This window comes from Solanum dulcamara, chromosome 4 (genome assembly GCF_947179165.1).
Source record: "Solanum dulcamara chromosome 4, daSolDulc1.2, whole genome shotgun sequence".
NCBI classification, from domain to species: Eukaryota; Viridiplantae; Streptophyta; class Magnoliopsida; order Solanales; family Solanaceae; genus Solanum; species Solanum dulcamara.
The window spans coordinates 73,620,401-73,641,945 of record NC_077240.1 but is presented as its reverse complement, the minus strand read 5'-3'; the positions used below and the strand labels follow the sequence as shown (position 1 = coordinate 73,641,945).

General features: G+C 33.8%; 1 protein-coding gene across 1 annotated transcript; it reads left to right on the top strand.

Annotated features, from left to right (window-relative positions):
- Positions 1-9,572: 9,572 nt before the first annotated feature.
- On the top strand, positions 9,573-20,293 carry LOC129884364 (protein CRABS CLAW-like). The gene is made up of 8 exons (XM_055958675.1): positions 9,573-9,701; positions 10,558-10,686; positions 10,791-10,878; positions 11,396-11,444; positions 11,901-11,976; positions 12,084-12,140; positions 17,824-17,889; positions 20,282-20,293. Exons 1-8 carry the CDS (start codon positions 9,573-9,575, stop codon positions 20,291-20,293), a joined length of 606 nt encoding a protein of 201 aa, XP_055814650.1.
- Positions 20,294-21,545: the final 1,252 nt, after the last annotated feature.

Genomic DNA, 21,545 nt, shown 5'->3' with positions numbered 1-21,545 from the left:
TATTTGACATATTCTCTTTGTATCATATATATATATTGAAATTATCATTTTCACATAACTGTTAAATGACTATATAACTTTATATGATGTATCAGATTCATAACAATGATGTATCAGTGACATATGCCATCTTAAATAAATTACTTAATCTATTTATTTTGATATTTAATAAATTTTACAATATCACTATCAAGAACTTACAATAAAAATAATTACCAACCATGCATGTATCAATTATTGATATTTAATTACTTTTTTGATTCATAGAACTATGTGTCAAATACAACCACTAAATTGTTAAAAATCTGTGTAGATGTAAGTACATGATCCAAATCGAATGTATCCTGGGAAATCAAAATATCATTTCTCTTTGGAAATGAAATTACAAGTCTTTATGTTGTGACCTTCATGGCCACAACGACCACAACAATTTGTGCTCTTAGCTTCTCACCAGAGTTCTTTTTTCTTCCTTTCTTTGATCTTCCCGGCATCCTTTTGTATTTTGATGGCAAGACGAATTCTTCCAAAATTTCTTTCGGAACAGACCAATCTTTATTATCTGACATTGGAACCATTGGCAATTCATAAGTATTTGCCGACACCTCTAGCTTGTAGTAATCAGAGCAGTATAGGTGCATGTCTATAATGTTCTTGCTCTTCAATACTGCAATTGTATATGGACACGGTATCTCATCTAGTTGAAACCTGCCACAATTGAATATTTTTCTTTCAAAACACACAATGTATCTTATACCTGATTCATAAACAGAATATAGATATTCTGATGAAGAAACAACCTGCAGAAAATAATTATCACAGATATGAATACAGAACTGAAAAAAAACTATGTATCAAGTAGATACATACTTAAAAAAAATGATGTATACCTTCATTCTCGAACACTTCATTGTGTTTACTACTAGGATATCTTTGAATTTTCTACCCAAAGTATGTTTTGTATAAGCTGTTATTTTCCTATTTTTGCAGTTTCAAGCACCAAATAACATTCTCATCTCCTCCAAAAATTCAATTATAGGCAGCTCTCGTGCTTCAACAAGACATCCATCGATACATTCTGCAATGTTAGAAGTCATCATTCTCCCCCTGTTGACAGTTTCATAAATCCTTGACCACTTTTTGTACCCCGCATTTTTCAAATACTTTATCATCTGGTGATCAATTTTTTTAACTTTTGCCATTAATTTTTTGAATTCATCTTTTTGGTATGTCTTGGCCATCGAGTAGAAGAGGTCACTTAGTACAGTTTTGCTCCTCCTGTAGTTAGTACACACATTTTTTCATATATGTCATATGCATGCAAAGTGAGGGACATTGAAAATTAGAATACTTACACTCTTCATTATGCTTTCATTCCTATCTCATATAATACATATACTGTCCCTCTCACCAAATGCATCTTTGAGTGCTGGAAAAACCACGACCACGATGAATTATTTTCTGTATCAACAACACCATACGCCAATGGCAATATGCAACCTAAAAAATTATTAACAGCCATAAAATAGTTATTAGAATTCATCAGATTCACAATAAATGTGTCAAATGAGATGATACATCGCTATTCAATACATAACAGTAAAAAAAAGTAATATCTACTCCATCAAGTGTGCTAGCTGATACAAATGTCCCTTTATAGGGTCCATCAAGATGAGTACAGTCAACAACAACTACAGGTCTACAAAACTAAAAACCCCTCATCAATGGACTTAACGCTATGAATAGATACATGAACTCATCAGTTGGTGACTTATGCATACTTATGTATGAATTTGGATATATGGTTTTTAGCATATGTATATATACAGGCAACTGTCTATATCCATCAGCATGTTTTCCCCTTAACATCTTCAAAGCATGTTCTTTTGCACGCCATGCTTGTTGATAGGTAATATCAACCCCATAGGCTGCTTAAATATTCTCTCGTATATCATTAGAGGTGTGAATTCTCTTATGATCAACCAATTTAGGTGCAGTGAATACACTAACAAAAGCCTTTGTAGCATGAACTTTGTTGAAAATCCTATCTCTTAAGGGACATGAATGTTCACTATTGAAATATCTCACTTTGAATATATCGGATTTTTCCTACATGATGCTTTTATTCTCCAATAACAGTCATCTGAATAGTATTTAACACATAACTGCACATTTTAAGGAAAAAATATTAACATGTATCAAATACACAGAGATTCATATGTAATATGACCAAATAAAAGTATATATTGACAGTAAATTGTTTTTCAGTTGTACTTGATACATAATAATTAGTATGTATCATGAATATAAAATAAAAATTAAATTTTGAAAGTCAACGGTATATTAGGGAACCTTATTGAACTGTATTAGATACATAATGTTATGATGTATCATGAAAAAAACTCAAAAAAGATTAACATGTATCAAATACACATAGATTCATATGTAATATGACCAAATAAAAGTACATATTGACAGCAAATTTTTTTACAGTTGTACTTGATACATAATAATTAGTATGTATCATGACTATAAAACAAAAATTAAATTTCCAAAATCAACAAATGCCCATACCTTTTACTGTTAGATCTTTTAACTTTGAAATTGAATCTATTATCGATTTTATATTTGGCCATTACAACAACTAGTGTTGTTTTGTCCTTATACAATTGCTTCTCCTTCATGTCCACATTAATTGTATCAATTATGTAGTTCGTCACATCCAATTCTGGTATATAACAGGCTACATCATTCTCAGACTTATCTAAACTAAGAAATTGTGTATCATTCGTATTTGCTTCGACACAAACAATTGCACCAAATGTAGCATCGAATGATTGTATCTCACAACTCTTTCTATCTGAAGTTGATATGCACAGAGGATACATTACGAATCCATACTCGTTCTTCTTCAACTCTATGTAAAGATTAACACCCATATCATTACGAATAATCATTGACGACGAATTACCTTGAACGATGTATTGGATTTCAATGTTTTTCACTAATTCATCTATGATCAATTCAGCAGCAATTGCTGATTTTAGATTCACGAAAGATATATTGCCGCCCACTACGATCTATTAATTTTGTATCGTTCATAACTCACCTCGGATTGCCAAACTCCAGAATGTCTTAGTAGAATCAGGATATTCATCTCGAATTGCTTGATGATTTTCGAATTTTGGATTGAAGTTTGGTATGATCCTATGCTCTGTTTTTTGAATTTTTCAAGTCCCTGATAACTGTTACGCTTTGTATGGGTTAATTCCCTTACTTAGCTAAGTAATTGATTGAAAGAAGGAAATTTAACTTGATTTACGTTACCTTTCCATAAAAAAATCAACAGCTTTAATTATTATGTATCAAAACATGATGTATCAGACGTACTACTAATGTATCAGAAATTTGGAAAAAATCAAAAAAATCAGATAATTAAAGAAAAAGTAGGATAAATTGTAATTGAATTTTTTTACTATGAAATTTAGATAAAATCTACTTTATACTTTATATTTTGTTTTTATGACCAAATACCCACGCATTTGTTGTCTCGACTTCATTGGGCGGGCCACATAAATTGGAGTTAAGAATCCTTCGATATGTACACCCACGAGTAACCAGAAAAGTCCAAGGAGACATGAATCCCAAATTAAAGAGACAGACGAGTCCAATCAATGCTTCTATAAAAGGGTAGCAAAGAGGGTAGTGTACATCAAATGATTATGTCCAAATCCATATAAAATCAAAGACAATCACAAACATAAGAGATGGAGGAGAAAAAGTTAAAAACTTTAGTGCATAAGATGCATTGGCTTTGGCGTTTGTACTTTTGTAGGAATTTAAGTTTTATACATTGTTAATATATATTTTTTCTGTTCTTTTTTACTTTTTAAATATTTTTAATTTTATTTTATTTATTTATTATTTTTGACAAATAAAAAAATATAATTTTTTAAAATTTATTATACCCTTAATTTATTTAGAGAGTTAATGTATTTAAAAAATATAAAATTTGTTGAAATTAAAATTTTTAATAAAAAATTTGAGACCTAGTAATTAAAAGAATAAAATGGGTAAACTCATTATATTAATCCTTGTTTTCTTAATATATGTGCCAAATCAAAATTTGACAAGTAAAACAGGATGAAAGGAGTATATTTTTTTACATCATCAAGTCATTCAAATGATATCTACCAGTAAGCTCTTTTAAAATATAGAGTTTGAAATCTTGAAAATAAGATATTTCACCTTCTACAATAGATAAAAATAATTCGATGGTGTAAAAATTATTTATACTGACAATGTTAATTTCTCCCATGTCTCAATTTATATGATGTTCGTAGTTTGACTAGACACGAAATTTAAGAAGGAAAGGAAGAAATATTTTTAAAATTTATGGTCTAAAATAAGTTATAAATATTTGTAGGCTATAAACTATCTTAATAAGATAAAATGAATATTTTAAAGTTATATTATAACTAAATATAATTTGTCATTCTTTTGGGACGTGACTAAAAAGAAAAATACGTACAACTTAAACTCTTTAGCAATAGGTTCGAGGAAGAAATAATGGGGGGAATCTTGTTTCCATAAAGGGGCATTGATTTTTAATTTTGCATGCATGAGACATGAAGAAGGGCCACCTTGGGAAAGTCGTTTATACTATGAAAGAAAGTTGTAGAGGATCAAGGGTAGAAATAGCTTGTTTCCTTGTTTAGCAAACTCTTGAATAGTCCCATCAACAAAAGACACAAACTTTCCTCTCCTAAGCTGCCTCAAAAGATCATCACTATGATAGTGAGTAGTGACTTGTGATTGTAGCACTGGTCATTTTCAGCTTTTTTTCTTTAATATGGCACATACACACACAGAAAAAAGGTTAGTAGATGTTAGGGTATCCAAGATCGTGGTGGAGTGATGCGTATTTTTTTAAATTTTTTTTAAATAGATGTCTCTAGTAAGAATAAAATCATTTCTGATAACTAACACTTTACAATTCTAAAATGAGATTTTCGTGCACGAATTTGAATTAGTCAAACTTCAAAATGCATATTAAACCATTAGCTTAACACTGTTTAATTGATCCATTTGTTCAACTTCTGCCTTTTTTTTCACTACTAGAAAATATGAAATTTTCTATGAAATTTATAGATATTTCCCAGCCAATCAGTTGCCAGATAACTCCTGGCTAATTGAATTTTCTTATAATTTGTCGCTAAATAGAATTGGTAGGGGATTTTTGTATTTTAACTACGGAATTTTGTCCGCCGCTTAATTCCTTGTTTTTAGTAGTGTTTTGCTTGTTTATATGGTCCCTCTCTAACCGATTTAGGTTGTTGAGGAAATTAAAATTTGAATTAGTCAAGTCACATTCAAGGAAGTACTATCGTGACGAGATGGATGAATTTTTTAAGGTAATATTGAATATAATATTTTTGGGATCTTAATTGGTACTAGTAGATTTTTGTATAATTTGGTCATTTGTGTTAAAAAAACTTCGATTGGAAAATACTAAGATTGATTAAAAAGCGTTTTCCTTGACAATTAGTCAACCACTATGTTTCAACTAGTTTAAGTTTTGTGCACTATCAATATTATCATATTAGGTTCTCTTATAATAACAGTAATCTTGGACCAAACTTGATGTATCAATATATATAACTTTAAATTCTTGACTCAGTAACAGTTGAATACTAGGAAACATTTAAGAAAACGAAAATTACTTTTGTGATCCGTATGTTTTGAACGTTTTATACAGTCTAATTATCCATTTTACAAGTTTATTGACCAGGACAATATTTCTTTGATGTTGTGTAAATTTATTTTCCCTAAATATCAAAAGAAACAAAATATAGTATAGGATGATTAGATAAGCTTTTATTTGATAGGAGTGGCAAAGGGGAAGGTTTTACATAAAGATGCTTCAACAGTATCTGTTGAAATCTTGTGGGACAATTAAAATTTATTAAATTGAAAGAATCAGAGAAGTACTACAAGAATTCTTGCATGTCCAATGTATTGTCTTCTGGTGATTAAATTACCAATCTTTCAAGCTTAATCAAAATGTCCTTTTGGTAGAATGGAGGTTTCTTTGGGCGGTCAGATATGCGCATTGAAGCTTAATTAAATTTAGATTTGTGTATTATAAGGTTCATTTGGAGGCAGCACTTTCAATTTTTTTCCCATTCTCAGAAACTCAAAATTGAGACATTTGCTTAAGATTGAAGAAATTCCAATCATTTTGCAACAACCCATGTTCGTGGAATACCAATATTGGTTGCTTATACTTGTCATATTATTCATTTAGTTTATATTTAAAAAGTGATAAATTGGTCCTTTAAGTTCGAGAGTAGGTTAAAATAGTTCTTTTAGTATGCATTGAACAATTTTTATTTTTTTTTAAGTTTGTCAAAGGTTTATAATTTGAGTCTCAATTAAACGTTTAACAATTTGTGTTTATTAGATTTGATGAAAACAACGGAAAAGATATTTAATCACACACACTAAGAAAATCACATCAAATACTAAAATATGCAACACAAAAAATTGTATTCAACACTAATAATGTATTTTTAGAAAGAAAAACAACACAAATTACACCTTAAAAAATTACACTAAACTTTAGAAATAAATAAAAAATAGCAGAATCTATATAAAAAAATATACCTCTCTACATATGAACTCTAGCTAAATTCCTTTTTTCATAGTTCTCATCGAATTTAATGAACAAAATTCGATAAGCATATTTATCGAAAACTAAAAGTATTAAACTTTAAACAAACTCAAAAGACCAAAATTGTTGGAGACATATTCTTTAATGAATTATGTTGAATCTGCCCCAAAGAATGAGAGCTCATTTTTGTCATTTTCTCCCTAAATTCATTTAATTTATATATTAAAAGTCAAAGAGCTTTATCCACACTTCCATCAGCATCAATAAGCAAGAGATTGCCATTTTCTTCCTAAATCGAGAACACTCAGACAGTAGCATACCACATAATATATTACCATGGACCTTTGGTGAATAACCTAAATATATAGAGTAATTCATATTAGAATGTTGACACAAGAATTATCATGCTTCTTGACAATATATTGTTATCTTATGCGAGGGTTATAATTATAAGGTGATATATATTGCCATAAGGGTAAATATAATATATATTTTTTATTTGTATCAGATGTTTATATCAAACTATTTAAAATTATTATAGTTAAATAATTTAATGATGAGGTGAGAATGGATATCAGTTAACTATGGTCAAGTGTTAAAAATTTATATACAAACACATGTCATGTATTTATTGACTTGATATAAATATTACGTGCGGATAAATTTTTATCGCAAAACAAATGTGTACACGTCATCTTTATCAAGTTAATTAAACATTATTGCATGCTATTTTGTTTATGTTATTCAAACAAATATGATGCTATCCATGGATTAGCTGTCATTCTACTATGTATATGAGATAACTTATTTTATCACTATAATATAAATAGTTGGATAAGTTATTCCAAACTTAACAACCAAAAAGACATAAGAATTTTATTTTTGAACTATTTTTTTCCCCAAAACTATTTACTTTTACCCCCCACACCAAACGGTTCTTGGAGTCTTAAAGTATACTTGATTGATATATAAAATAGAAGTTGAAATCACAAGTCATAATCATCCAAGTATTTCATCAAGTTAACCGAACATATATCAAGCAACTTTCTTTGTCTGTTTCCTTTGTTATAATTCTAATACACATTCTATGTGACATTATTTTTTTTAAAAAAGAAGAAATTAACATATTTTTATATTTAAAGATAATTTAATTTTAATTTTCCAATTAATTATTAATAAGGAGCTTTCATAGTCACATGAATGTGTGATATATTTAAGCCCACGTATTTCGAAAAAAATTAACATCTTAATAATAAATCAAGTTAAAGACTACACTTTCTAATTTCTTCTTAAGATTCGTGATAATTCAAATTATTACTCTCTTAATCCATTTTTACTTATTCATTATATTAAAATAAATATTTTTTACTTATATAGTTTAAAAATTCAAGAGATGATTTATCACTTAATTTCTAATTTATCGTTATTATTAATTATAGTCATTTCCTAATGCATTTTTTAAAATATTGATGATTTAATGAAATTGATATTCTATTTATTATTTCTTAAAGGGTGGCAAGTTAGGATTTAGCTCCTCTCCTATTTCCCAAATTCTTATTTGGATGAAAGACACATGTCAAAATTAAGAATCAAAGGTTGAGATTTAATTAACTAACTCAAGGTCCTAATCATGATTAGAATATTGAAGAATTTCTTAGAAATTAACTTTTAAAAAGTTAACCCCAAAATTTTAGCTAAAATTTCTTTCTTTTCCTATTTACTACGAGCTCTTTTTTTAAACGTTTTTTTTTTTCCTTTTTTGTTACGAAAATAAAATTCTTTGGAACTCAAAGTTATAGCACAAAGAAACTAACCTCATGCAGTTTTTTTTTATAAAAATTTTAAATTGCAATATTCTTTTTAAATTATTTAGCATCATAGTTGATTAGTTTGTTCTAACGGTTTTCCCTAAGCATTAAAATGTTTGACGAGAGTATAAAAGAAGAACTAGGAAAAAATTAAAGAAGAACGCCAACATTAAAAAAAGACAAAAAGAAAATATGTCATATGTTTGAATATTTGACAAATTAAATTATAATATAATAAAAAATAAATTTAGTGGCTAAAGTTGTGGGATTGCTTTATATTTTGGGAGAAAATATATAAAATATCTATTATCCTAATCATGGTTAAGGCTTATTTTTTAATTTACTAAATTTCAATCATTGATTTAAATCTATGACATGTGTCTTACATCCTAATAAGAACTAAGGGAAAATGGAGAGAAGAGAAATGGAAATGAGCCAAATTCCGTTAAGTTAATACTAGATACGTAAAAACTGATATCTATTTTTGAGGGAGGTAATAGTCTAAATGTAATTTTACACAAATTTCATAGTGTTAAGAGTTAATTACATCCTATCCTCATCTTTTTCAAATTACCAAAATCTCTTTAAATTTAAGAATTTCGGATACATCACTAAACGTTCAGATACATCGAATCTTGATTTCGAATACATCACTCAACGTCCCAATACACCGCGTCCCAATTCCAGATACATCACTTAATGTCCCGATACATCGCGTTTCGATACTACCTTTGTTGATACAAGACACACCTGTCCCGATACATTGCTCAACGTTCCGATACATTACCTTTGTTGATGCAAGACACACCTGTCCCGATACATCGCTCAACGTTCCGACACACCTGTCCCGATACATCACGTAAGAGTTATGTATCCGAGAATAGAAGAGAGTAGGGATTTTAATAATTTTTTTAAATGATAAGAAATTTTTAAAAATATGGCCGGTAAAATAAGTTGTGTATTACTAGAAAAGCATCCCTCCAGCTGGATACAAACCCCAAAACCCTATATTTTGCCTTCTATTTTACTCTCATCTTTGAACCATTTATATATACTCTTCAAAGTCTAAAAATATATACTACATACTTATATATATGTCTTCCTCTTCTGCTAATTCCTCTTGTCTCAACTTATTGGAATCTGCAGATCATAAAATTAGCTCCATGGATCCTTCTGAACATCTTTGCTATGTCCGTTGCAGCTTCTGTAATACTATTCTTGCGGTACGTACTATACTATTATATATTTAACGGACATATCTCCTTGAATCAGTCTTTTTTGATCATACATGTATAGTTTTTTCTTGAAAGGGAAATGGAATGGAAAGACAAGAAAGTTCAATAGAAAGCTACTATGATTGTTTCCTTCTTGTATATTATTGACTTTATTATATATAGCACAAGATAAGAGATAACAAATCTATTTTGTCAAATCACATGCTATATATACAACATATATGTACACTACTATTATATATAACTATCATTTCTCTCATTCTTCACTTTCAACATTCTATTTTTCATCATATATACACACAATACGCGTGCAATTAACACACTCACATTGTCAACATTTTGTGAGTTTTTTTATTTATTTAACTTTTATATATAGTGACACTGTAAATATACTAACAAGTCATTTAAAAAGTAGTACTTAAAAGATATATACTCATAATAAATGAAATTAGTAACATGTAATAACGGCCAGTAGGCTTAGCGCTTAGTTCATTTGAAAAGCTGGAAAGATGCAAGAAGACTAAGGAGGCGCGGGAATGAAGTGATTCCAAGGCTGACAGTGACGAAATTAGAATTTTTCTAACAAAATTTTAAATGTAAAGAATTAAAATACACAATGAGGCTAAGATGATTCAGCTGCTATTTTATGTACATATAAAAGTATTTTTAACTTTAAATATATTTTGTAATTTTCCATCAAAGAACTTCGAATGAATCTTGCTCTTGGTTCCACCCCTAATTGAGGGTTCAAACCCCATTTATAGTGTAGTATCCCCTCACCTGTAATAATTATTTACACTGTCGATGCATATAACTTATAATTTTTTTTTTGGGGTATATATAGGTGGGAATTCCATGCAAGAAGCTGTTGGATACCGTGACAGTGAAATGTGGGCATTGTGGTAATCTTTCCTTTTTAAGCAGTAGACCCCCACTTCAACCCCAATGTTTTGATCGTCAATCCACTATTCAGGTAGTTTTAATTAACTTTAATTACTTTATTTATTTTACTTTTCATTTTTTCTGGTTTGATTATTTATCTTACCAAAAAAAATGATGTATTTTTTTTTGTCAAAGCATCAAGATTTCTTCAACAATTTGAAGAAGGGCCAGTCTTCATCTTCAAGTGAACCCTCATCTCCAACGGCACCTTTTGTTGTAAAACGTAAACATATATTATTTTCTTCCTTTATCTATTTGTTGGGTTGATTAATTCATAGATGACACTTATTTTTCATTTTGTAATATACCAAAGTTTTTAAACTATATTTTGTAACATATGAATCACTCAACTTTATTCAAATATTGCCAAATGCTACTAAACTATTTCTTGCCATTAAACTTTACCCCAAAATCACAACAATTAAATTACTACATAATTTATTTTTGTAACAAGAAGTTATTTAATTTTTCCTTAATATCATAATATAAAATGTCTCTTTTATCTCTTTGTAATGACTTATTATATTTTTTAGGCAAAATTGAGTTACTTTTTTCTTTTAAAAGATAATTTTAGTATTCTTATGATATATATTATTTTTCTTTTACAAAAGATAATTAAATAACTTTAATTATAATAAAGTGAAAATTGAGTGACCATCGATAAAATCAATTCTCTATTTAGCTTTAATATAACCTAATCATGATATTTATCTTCTTTTTTTTTTCAACTATGATTGAAGCTCCTGAGAAGAAGCACAGGCTACCATCTGCCTACAATCGGTTCATGAAGTAAACATCATCTCTTTCTTTTCTTAATTCTGTTTTTTTTCTTTATATGCTCATAGATTATATGCCATCTATCTCAAAATACTCGTCATCCTAATTAAAATAATGTTTCTCAAAATAATTAATATTTTTGAAGTTTAAGACAAAGTTAACTTCTGTTCTCTATATAATAATAGTAATAATTGGTTTTTAAAATTACAACATCTTAATTATAAAACATATTTATTAAATAAAAAAATTATATCTTAATACCATTCCTAATCAAATTTTTTTTTTAAAATGAGAATGTAAATACAAATTCGATAGTCGCAAGAAGATGTTAGCCACTGTTGATCATACGTACGTAAAAAAATCGACAAGTTTTTTGATACGATGGGATTATATATACGTCGAGTGCTAAAAATAAACCATGATTATTTATTAAAAAAATTATTCTTAATTTTTTTGATTATTATAAAGGGAAGAGATTCAGCGCATTAAAGCAGCACATCCAGAGATTCCACACCGAGAAGCTTTTAGTGCAGCAGCTAAAAATGTGAGTTAAATGAATACTTTTTTTTTAATTATTAATTATTTTTTTCTAGCACATATAATTATATCAAGAAATATAATATAATGTAATAATTAAAATTCTTGATATAGTGGGCTAGGTACATTCCAAATACTCCAAATGGGACCTTGGCTGAGAACAACAACAATGTAAGATTTTATTATTATTTATCCTCATTTACCAATCAGTTTCTTGATTATATTTGATTTATTATATTTACGTGACACTATTATTATTAAAAGTTAAATGAATTCAATTACTGTTTTTATGATATTTTAAATTGTTAATTAGTATAATTTATAACATATTTAAATATTTCTAAAAAAATAATAATTTATATCACACTGAAATTAGTCAATTTGATCCTTATACTCTGAATAGAGCGAGTAGTAATTCTATTTTGTTCTTTTTATTAATTGATTATATAATATATATGGTGAAATGCTTGTCTAATATCATAATTATTCTTCATGAGTTTAGGTTTGGCGTTGGGAGGAGTGAAGCAAAATTTGGGATTTATGGAGAGATTCTACTTTCATTGGAAGAAAATTAATATTTAAGATCGTTGACTTTAATTTGGGGAACCTAATGTTTGCTACTTTCAACTTTTGTACTGAAATATTTATCCCTATGATATATTTGCTTTCTAGTTTTTATTTATCCTGCTCGTTTGGATGAATCATTTTACCTTGTTTAATCTCATATTCTTATTTTTCTCCTTTTAGTTATGCAAACCATCTCAAAAAACTTAAAAAGAAATTTATGTTTATTCAGCTTTCTTAGGATAATAATATGTAATCACTCTTATTCTTTGTCACACTCTCAGATGAGGTGGGATGTGACAAACACCTAAGTTACTTATCGGTTGAATGAGCCCTGAAATTGACATCTAAAATTCAAACCTTTAAAGAATATGCTAATAAAATAATAATTTAACCATGTCTTAAAACTAAATAACAGACGTACGCGTGGTAATAATATCTGAAATATAACTATACATATTTCTAAAATGTATATATACATCATGTATTTCAATTTTTTTTTTGCTTTGAATATGTATTGAAGTACATAGTGCACTACGCACTCTCTTGCTCCTACAAGCGCTAGATAGTCGTATGTCTTCTTTTAGGCATTTCATTGAGCATATAGGATGGAATAAGCATACTAAAAATTCCTAGGGGTCATAATTTTTACAAGCTGAATGACTAATCTCACTGATAAATCACACTCTTAGTTGTTTTTGAACCATATGTACGTAAAAGGAGGAGGTGTGATTTATTTTTGTACGGAAACCCTAGGTTTTCTTCCCCCTTAATTCAAGTTAATAATATCAACCAAGTAGAGTGTTATTTAGAATCTTAATCTAGTATTTTAGATTTTATTTTTTTATTTTTTTATTTAGAATTTAGATATTTGTTATAATTAATTGTTTGTTGTACTCATCGGATCAGTTAACTAAAACATTGATTATTCCTTTGTTTTTGGGTATATATATAAAACTGATTTCAAGCTTCTGAGCCCATAAGCTAATAATGCGATTCTCCCCGCTTCCTTTTTTTCTGATCACCTGACAAAAAGTGGGTCTTCAAATTTGCTGGGAAACAGATATCTCAGGCCCATTTCTCTTTCTTTTCGGTTGATCGCGAGAAATAGGCTAACCTATTGATTATCGGTCAGACTGTCATGATTCAAAACCGGGTGTGATGAAACTTGTCCTAGCCCATCAGAGCAAGTCAGCCTAAATCCAACAATTACGAAAGATAATTTGCAATTAACTGAATAGATCAGCTTTTCAAATGTAGAAGAATTAAATAATCTCAAAATAACCCTCTGTTGTGGCTACAATTGCACACGCAAGTGTACGTAGTCTCTCAAGTAGTAAAGCGGCTCTTTCAATCCAGATATCGAACCCACAGGGACCTTGATAAGGCAAACAGTTTCTTTCAAATGACTACACTAATTATAATTATGCAATGAGTTTAAGATTGTTTGTTACTGATTTTTGGAAGTATAAAAACTTTCTCGATATGAAAACAATGCAATAGTTATGTATATTTATCAGGCTTTAAGAGATTCCAGGGCTATAGCATAACGTGAAATCAAGTTTACTATTATTCAATCTTAGTTTTCGATGGGCTATTTAATTACTGATAAAAAGGGTTAATAATCCAATTATGGTTTTCCGACCTATAATTGCCTATCTTCATTGCCAACCTAACTACATCGTTGAGCGGTGATAGGTATGAAAAAATAAAAACGCATTTAACTATCATCCTTTATAATAACCAAATGTGGTAAATAGGTATGTGTCACAAACATCCTATCTACTAATCACACTAAAATATATTAGTATGAACACATTCCTTCCATTCTTTGTTCTATCTACTTGTCCTCTTTCGATTTCAAGATAAACAACACATATATCTTAATGCTGCCAAACATCAAAATCATAACCACAAGAATGGAAGAGTAAATTAGAATCAATAACCCATCTTCCACCAAGTTTAAATACTATTAAACCATGTTTCGTAGCTATAGCCCCAGAATTTGGGTGTTTAGCTACTCATAGTTAAATAACAACACCAATGAATCAATTCCATACAAATTAAAATTCAACAAACGAAGAAAGGGACCTAAGATGCTTTTGTGCTTCTCTTCTTCTTTCTCCTTTTTTTCTCTTCTTTTTCTGCCTCCAAAAACGTCTCTCTTGTTTCCCTAGCACAAGAAACTATTTAAAGTGCTTTTTCCCTTCAATTATTGAAGGGCAGAATAATAAATAATTGGAAAGTTGATGGCGCTGCAATGGGGCATCGCGCCACTATCGAGCCTAGAGAATTTCTGAAGAATTTCGCTTGGCGCTGCAGTGAGGCATTGCGCCACTATCGCGCCCAAAACATGCCTCAGTAGTTTACATCCTGGCGCATCGCGCCACTAGAATCTGTGCAGGGTTTGACCCTGTAGTGGCGCATCACACCACTATAGCGCCATGACCATTTTTCCTGCCTTTTGCTTTGCAAAATTCCCGCATATGTTGGAACTCATACCTTATTGCACACTTGCTTGATATTCCATCCAAAATACATCATTTGGCTTTAATAACTTCTCAGAATGCCACACAACAATGGCCAAACATAGTGCATGGGCTTATAAATGCGCCCAAGATCACCACCCCTGTAACGCCCCTCAAAATTCTTCCCTAGGATTCAGACCCTTCTTGTATTCGTGCCGGGTCGAACCCAATTATTTAGAAGTGTGTGCTTGAGTTAAGATGAGTCCTCGAGTAATTGAGGAGTGTTGGAGGTGATGTGGGGTCACGGAGGACCCCTAGGGCCGAGCTAAGACCAAAAAGATTCGTCGTGGCTAAGTTTGAGGAGGAGTTCGCATGAGGGGTTGACTTCTAACGAACCTATCTTTTGATATATGACGATCTGGGTGGACCACGAACTATTAAATTATTGGTCGTCGAGTCTTCATTCCAACGCAACCAAGAATGTAAATTTTGGAGTTCGGAGTCGAAAGATATGACGATCCTAAGATGAACTAGCACAACAGGAATTTCAGGCCTGGGGTTCAACTACTGGAAATCTGGGCTTGGCGCTATAAGGGCGCGACGCGCCACTATCGTGCCAGGAACATGCCTCAGTAGTTTGGTACCTAATGCGGCACGCCACTACGAGGTGTGCAGGGTTTTTCAAGCCAAAATTCTAGAACCCAGAACCTTTGGCCTTGGCGCTATAAGGGCGCGACGCGCCACTATCGCGCCATAAACATGCCTCAGTAGTTTGGTCCTTGGCGCGGCGCGCCACTAAAAGTTGTGCAAGTTTTTAGGCATAATTGGCCTTAGCGCTGTAAGGGCGCGACGCGCCACTATCGCGCCAAGGACATTTTGGCCTATTTTTCACAATTTTGGAGGAAGGGTAATTTGGGAATTGTCCCAAATTATATATTCACAAGCCTTGAACATTTTTGGACCATTTCTTCAACCCCACTCTCTCTCTAAAAGCCTAGAAACCTCTCTCTCTCTCTCTTCTTCTTCTTCTCCAAATCCTTCTCCAACAAGAAGAGTTCCAAGAGCTTCAAGGTTTGAGTCCTCCACTGAAGACCCAACCACAAGGTTTTCTCCAAGTCTTCACTAAGGTATGTAAGGTTATCCAAAACATGGGTTGAGTCCACCCATGTGCCCTACTCTTGCTTTGAGGTTAGATGTCCATGAAAATGGAGTTTCTTGGTATGGTTTATATTTGAATGAGTTTTGTGCCCTATTTAATTAATGCTATACGTGTTGATGTTGTTGAGCTAAGAAGTTCCTAAAACTTCATTTTAGTAGGAGTTGATGGAGATGACCTATTGTTATGTTTTGTTGATCTCTTTAACCATGTGATTATGTTGCATAGAGTTGAATTGTTGAACTAAAGCCATAGAGTTGTGATGAGTCTTGAGGAGATGTCATAAATACTTATCTAAATGAGGCTTGATTGAGTTAATTGGAGGATAGTATTGACGAGTGGACGAGGTCCTAAATAGAACTTGCCATTATGACTTAATTGAGTTGAAATGAGAATAGAGTTGATGAGTTGGCAATGTCCCACATGAAACTAGCCATGGGGGCTTATTTGAGATGATTAGAGGGAGTCTTATGAGCATAAAGTTATGGGAGGAGTATCGAGCACCGAGGCGGGCAAGAGTATAGTCCATACTCGAACCCCAAGAACTACGCCGCCAACGTAGGTAGGAATGGAACCGTTAAAGTTGAATGCTTCCCATGGGATCGAACCGTTAAAGTTGGATGTTTCCTATTTATTTGTCCTGAAATAATAGGACTTGACTAATTGATGGTATCCATGATTAGGGAGACGTTCATGCCCTGGCAAGGTATGGACGGACGTGGCAATAATGTCTGATTGTTGTACTATCACCGGCTCATAGGTGATGGTTGTCGGATAAGAGAAACTCCCATTTAGGTCTTGATAGTGCTCCGAGGCAGTTGAGTTGAGTGGCTTATGAGTTAGTCCCATCTAAACTATTCTTGTTAGACTTAGGACACTTGAGTGAGTTGTCATGTATGTATGAGTTGAGACCTTGAGTTGATGTTGATGTTTCCTTGATGTTTGTTTCATCCAACCATTTTACATACTCGTACATTCCATGTACTGATGCCATTTGGCCTGCATCGTTTTATGATGCAGAGACAGGTACCAAAGATCATCAACCAGCGCTTCATTGAAGATCCATATACACTCCCGGCTAGTTGGTGAGTCCTCCTAGCTTTCGGAGCATGTTGAGCTTCCTTGTATGGTTTTGTTGTTGTTGTTTCCTTCATCTTGATTGTTGGTAGCCATGGGCTTGTCATTGGCACCTCCCAGACTTTGATAGAGGCTTCATAGACTAGAGTGTGGGGAGTTTGGACTGTTATCTTGGGGAGTTCTATTATACTTATTTTGTTGAGTTAAACACATTTGGCCTTCGGCCCCCATTTTGTAAATAACATGTTATAATTGAGCCTTCCGTTGAGCATATATGACTGAATGATGGAGTGATTGAGCTAGGTGGTTCGCTTAAAGGTCAGAAATGGCTTTCAAGCGCCGGTCACGTCTAGGGTATCCTCTCGGGGCATGACAAACATGGTATTAGAGCCCAGAGTTCAAGTGTCCTAGGGAGTCTATGAAGCCATGTCTAGTAGAGTCTTGCTTATGGGTGTGTTGTGCACCACACTTATAAGCAGGAGGCTATAGGACATTAGAAATTATTTCACTTCTTTCATACTCTGACTTCGTGCAATAGAATTAAACTCTATGAAACTTCCCTTCTAATTCATGCGTTTATACGTTACAGATAATACCTCCAAAACGTACTGCAAGCCAGAGAAATGCCGAAAATACAGAGATACCTCGGTCTGAGGTACGCCCGGCAAGGGCTAGAGGCCGACCCGCGAGGTATGCGGAGGCGCCCCAAGTGCCTGCTACTCCGCCTGCAACCACATCATAGGCAGAATTTTGAGGGACGATTGCAATGCTCACGCAATTAGTGGCTGCCCGAAATGGTAACCAGAGTTCGCCCTCTCTTAGCTCTAGTCCTCAATAGCCATCTGCTGCCACTAGAATTAGAGACTTTCTTAGGATGAATCCGCCTGCATTCACAGGTTCTAAGGTTGATGAAGACCCCCAAAACTTTATTGATGAGATGTGGAAAATTCTGAAAGCCATGCATGCTACAGAAATTGAAGGGTTTAAGTTGGTGTCTTATCAACTCAAGGATGTGGCCAACATCTGGTATAATCAATGGGAGCAAGGTAGGAGTGAGGATGCTGAACCTGCTAGGTGGGATGAATTTGAGGGAGCCTTTCTTGACCACTTCTTTCCCCGAGAACTGAGGGAAGCAAAAGTGGAGGAGTTTGTAAATCTGAAATAGGAGGGTATGACAGTTAAGGAGTATGGCCTGAAGTTTATCCAGCTGTCCAGGTATGCTCCAGAAATGATCCCAGATATGAGGTCAAAGATGAGGAAGTTCATCTCCGGATTAGGGAGGTATGTGAAGAAGGAATGCAAAGCAGCATTATTGATCTTGGATATGGATATTTCCAGATTAATGGTGTATGCTCAATATGTAAAGGAGGAGAAAAGAAAAGACAGAGAAGAGCACCTGATCAAGAAGGTAAAATCAGCTAGCCATGAGAGTGAACAGAGGCAGAGCAAGGGCCACAGGTCCTTCTTCCAGAAGAGGCCTTCCAACTATGCCTCATCCACCGCCAGTGCACCTATGCCACAGAACAGGTATGATCGACAGGGACAGAGTCGCCAAAATCTTAGACCCCAGGGTTCTCAATCCCATGCTAGTGTAATTCAAGGCTCGAGAGGAAAGCCACCATGCGGCAAGTGTGGTAGGCTCCAATTGGGAGAATACAGAGCGGGAAGGATTGGTTGTTATAAATGCGGCGAAATGGACCATTTTCAGAGGGAGTGTCCAATAAGGGGAAATAGAGTCCATCATTCTGCCACCGCACCGCCGGCTAGAGGTAATCAGAGGGGCACTACTTCAGGCACCAACGGAGGTACAAACCGTTTATATGCTATGGGTATTCGCCAAGATCAAGAGAACTCTCCAAACATCGTGACGGGTATGATTCGAGTCTCTTCTCTTGATTGCTATGTTTTGTTAGATCCGGATGCCACACTATCTTTTGTGACTCCTTACGTTTTTAGTAAATTCAATAAAATTTCCGAATGTCTTCTTGAGCCTTTCAGTGTAGCTACTCCTGTCGGTGATTCTGTCTTAGCTGAGAGAGTCTATAGAGATTGCACTGTGTCAATTCATTACAAGGATACCTTGGCTGACTTGGTTGAGTTAGACATGGTGGATTTTGATGTGATCTTTAGCATGGACTGGCTTTATGTCTGTTACTCCTCTATTGATTGTAGGACTCGGATTGTCAAGTTCAAATTCCCGAATGAGGCAGTCATAGAGTGGAAAGGGAGTCCTGTCACGCCTAAGGGTAGGTTTATTTCTTACCTTAGGTCCAGGAAGCTAATCTCAAAAGGGTGTATCTATCACATTGTCTGAGTGAAAAATGGCAATGTGGAGTCTCCATCCCTTAAGTAGGTTCTGATTGTCAATGAGTTTCCTGATGTTTTTCTAGAGGATCTGCCTAAAGTCCCTTCTGATAGGAAGATCAACTTCGGGATTGATGTTTTTCCTAATACCCAGCCTATCTCAATCCCTCCATATAGAATGGCTCCGGCCGAGTTGAAGGAGTTGAAAGAGTAGTTGAAGGACTTATTAGATAAGGGATTCATTAGGCCGAGTGTCTCACCATGGGGTGCTCCAGTCCTATTTGTGTGGAAGAAAGATAGGTCCCTTAGAATGTGTGTTGACTACAGGCAGCTAAATAAGGTCACCATAAAGAACAAATACCCTCTCCCCAGAATAGATGATTTATTTGATCAACTTCAGGGTGCCACTTGTTTTTCAAAGATAGACTTGAGATTCGGCTACCATCAGTTGAAGGTGAGGGAATGTAATATCCCGAAAACTGCTTTTCGGACTCGTTATGGCCACTTTGAATTTTTGGTCATGTCCTTTGGGTTGACTAATGCCCCCGCAGCTTTTATGGATCTCATGAACCGGGTGTTTAAACCATATCTTGATATGTTTGTGATTGTATTCATAGATGATATTCTGGTCTACTCCAAGAATGAAGAGGAGCACGCCTATCATCTTAGAGTCGTTTTACAAACTTTGAGAGACCAGGTATTGTATGCAAAATTCTCTAAATATGAATTTTGGCTTGTATCAGTGGCCTTCTTAGGCCACGTTGTGTCTGGAAATGGTATTTAGGTTGACGCTCGGAAGATTGAGGCGGTGAAGAATTGGCCCAGACCCACATCCCCGACAGAGATAAGGAGCTTCTTAGATTTGGCTAGCTATTATCGAAGGTTTGTAGAAGGATTCTCATCCATATCATCACCATTGACTAAGCTGACCCAAAAGAAGGCTAAGTTCCAATGGTCCGATGCTTGTGAGGAGAGTTTCCAGAAATTGAAGGCCAAGCTAACCACTGCTCCTGTTCTAGCATTGCCCGATGGAACAGAGGGCTTTGTGGTCTACTATGATGCATCCAGAATTGGTTTGGGTTGCGTGTTAATGCAGAAGGGGAAGGTGATAGCCTATGCTTCAAGGCAACTTAAGGTTCATGAGCGAAACTACCCAACTCATGACCTCGAGCTGGCAGTCGTGGTGTTTGCACTTAAAATTTGGCGTCACTACTTGTACGGAGTGCATGTTGATGTGTTCACCAATCACAAGAGCTTACAATACGTCTTTAGCCAGAAGGAACTCAACCTGAGGCAAAGGAGATGGCTCGAGCTACTCAAGGACTAAGATATAGGCATCCTCTACCATCCAGGTAAAGCTAATGTTGTTGCTGATGCTCTTAGCAGATTGTTTATGAGTAGCACTACCCATGTAGAAGAGGGAAGGAGGGAATTGGCAAAGGAGGTACATAGATTAGCCCGATTGGGAGTCCGTCTGGAAGAGAACAATGAAGGCGGAGTTACCATTCAGGATGGGTCTACATCCTCACTTATAGCAGAGGTAAAGGAGAAACAAGATCAGGATCCCATCCTCCTCCGGTTGAAGGAAGTTGTTCACAAATAAGGGGTGATGGTTTTCACCAAAAGGGGAAATGGTGTGCTGAGGTACCAAAGTAGATTGTGTGTACCTGATGTCAGTGATATTCGAGAAAGGATTATGGCCGAAGCACATAGTTCCAGATACTCTATTTATCCAGGCTCCACAAAAATATACCATGACTTGAGGGAAATCTATTAGTGGAGTGGGATGAAGAGGGATATTGCAGAATTTGTTTCCAAGTGCCCGAATTGCCAACAGGTGAAGGTTGAGCATCAAAGGCCATGTGGTTTAGCCCAAAACATAGAAATTCCAGAATGGAAGTGGGAGATGATCAACATAGACTTTATTACAGGCTTGCCGAAGTCCCAAAAGCAACATAATTCCATTTGGGTGATTATGGATAGAATGACGAAGTCAGCTCACTTCTT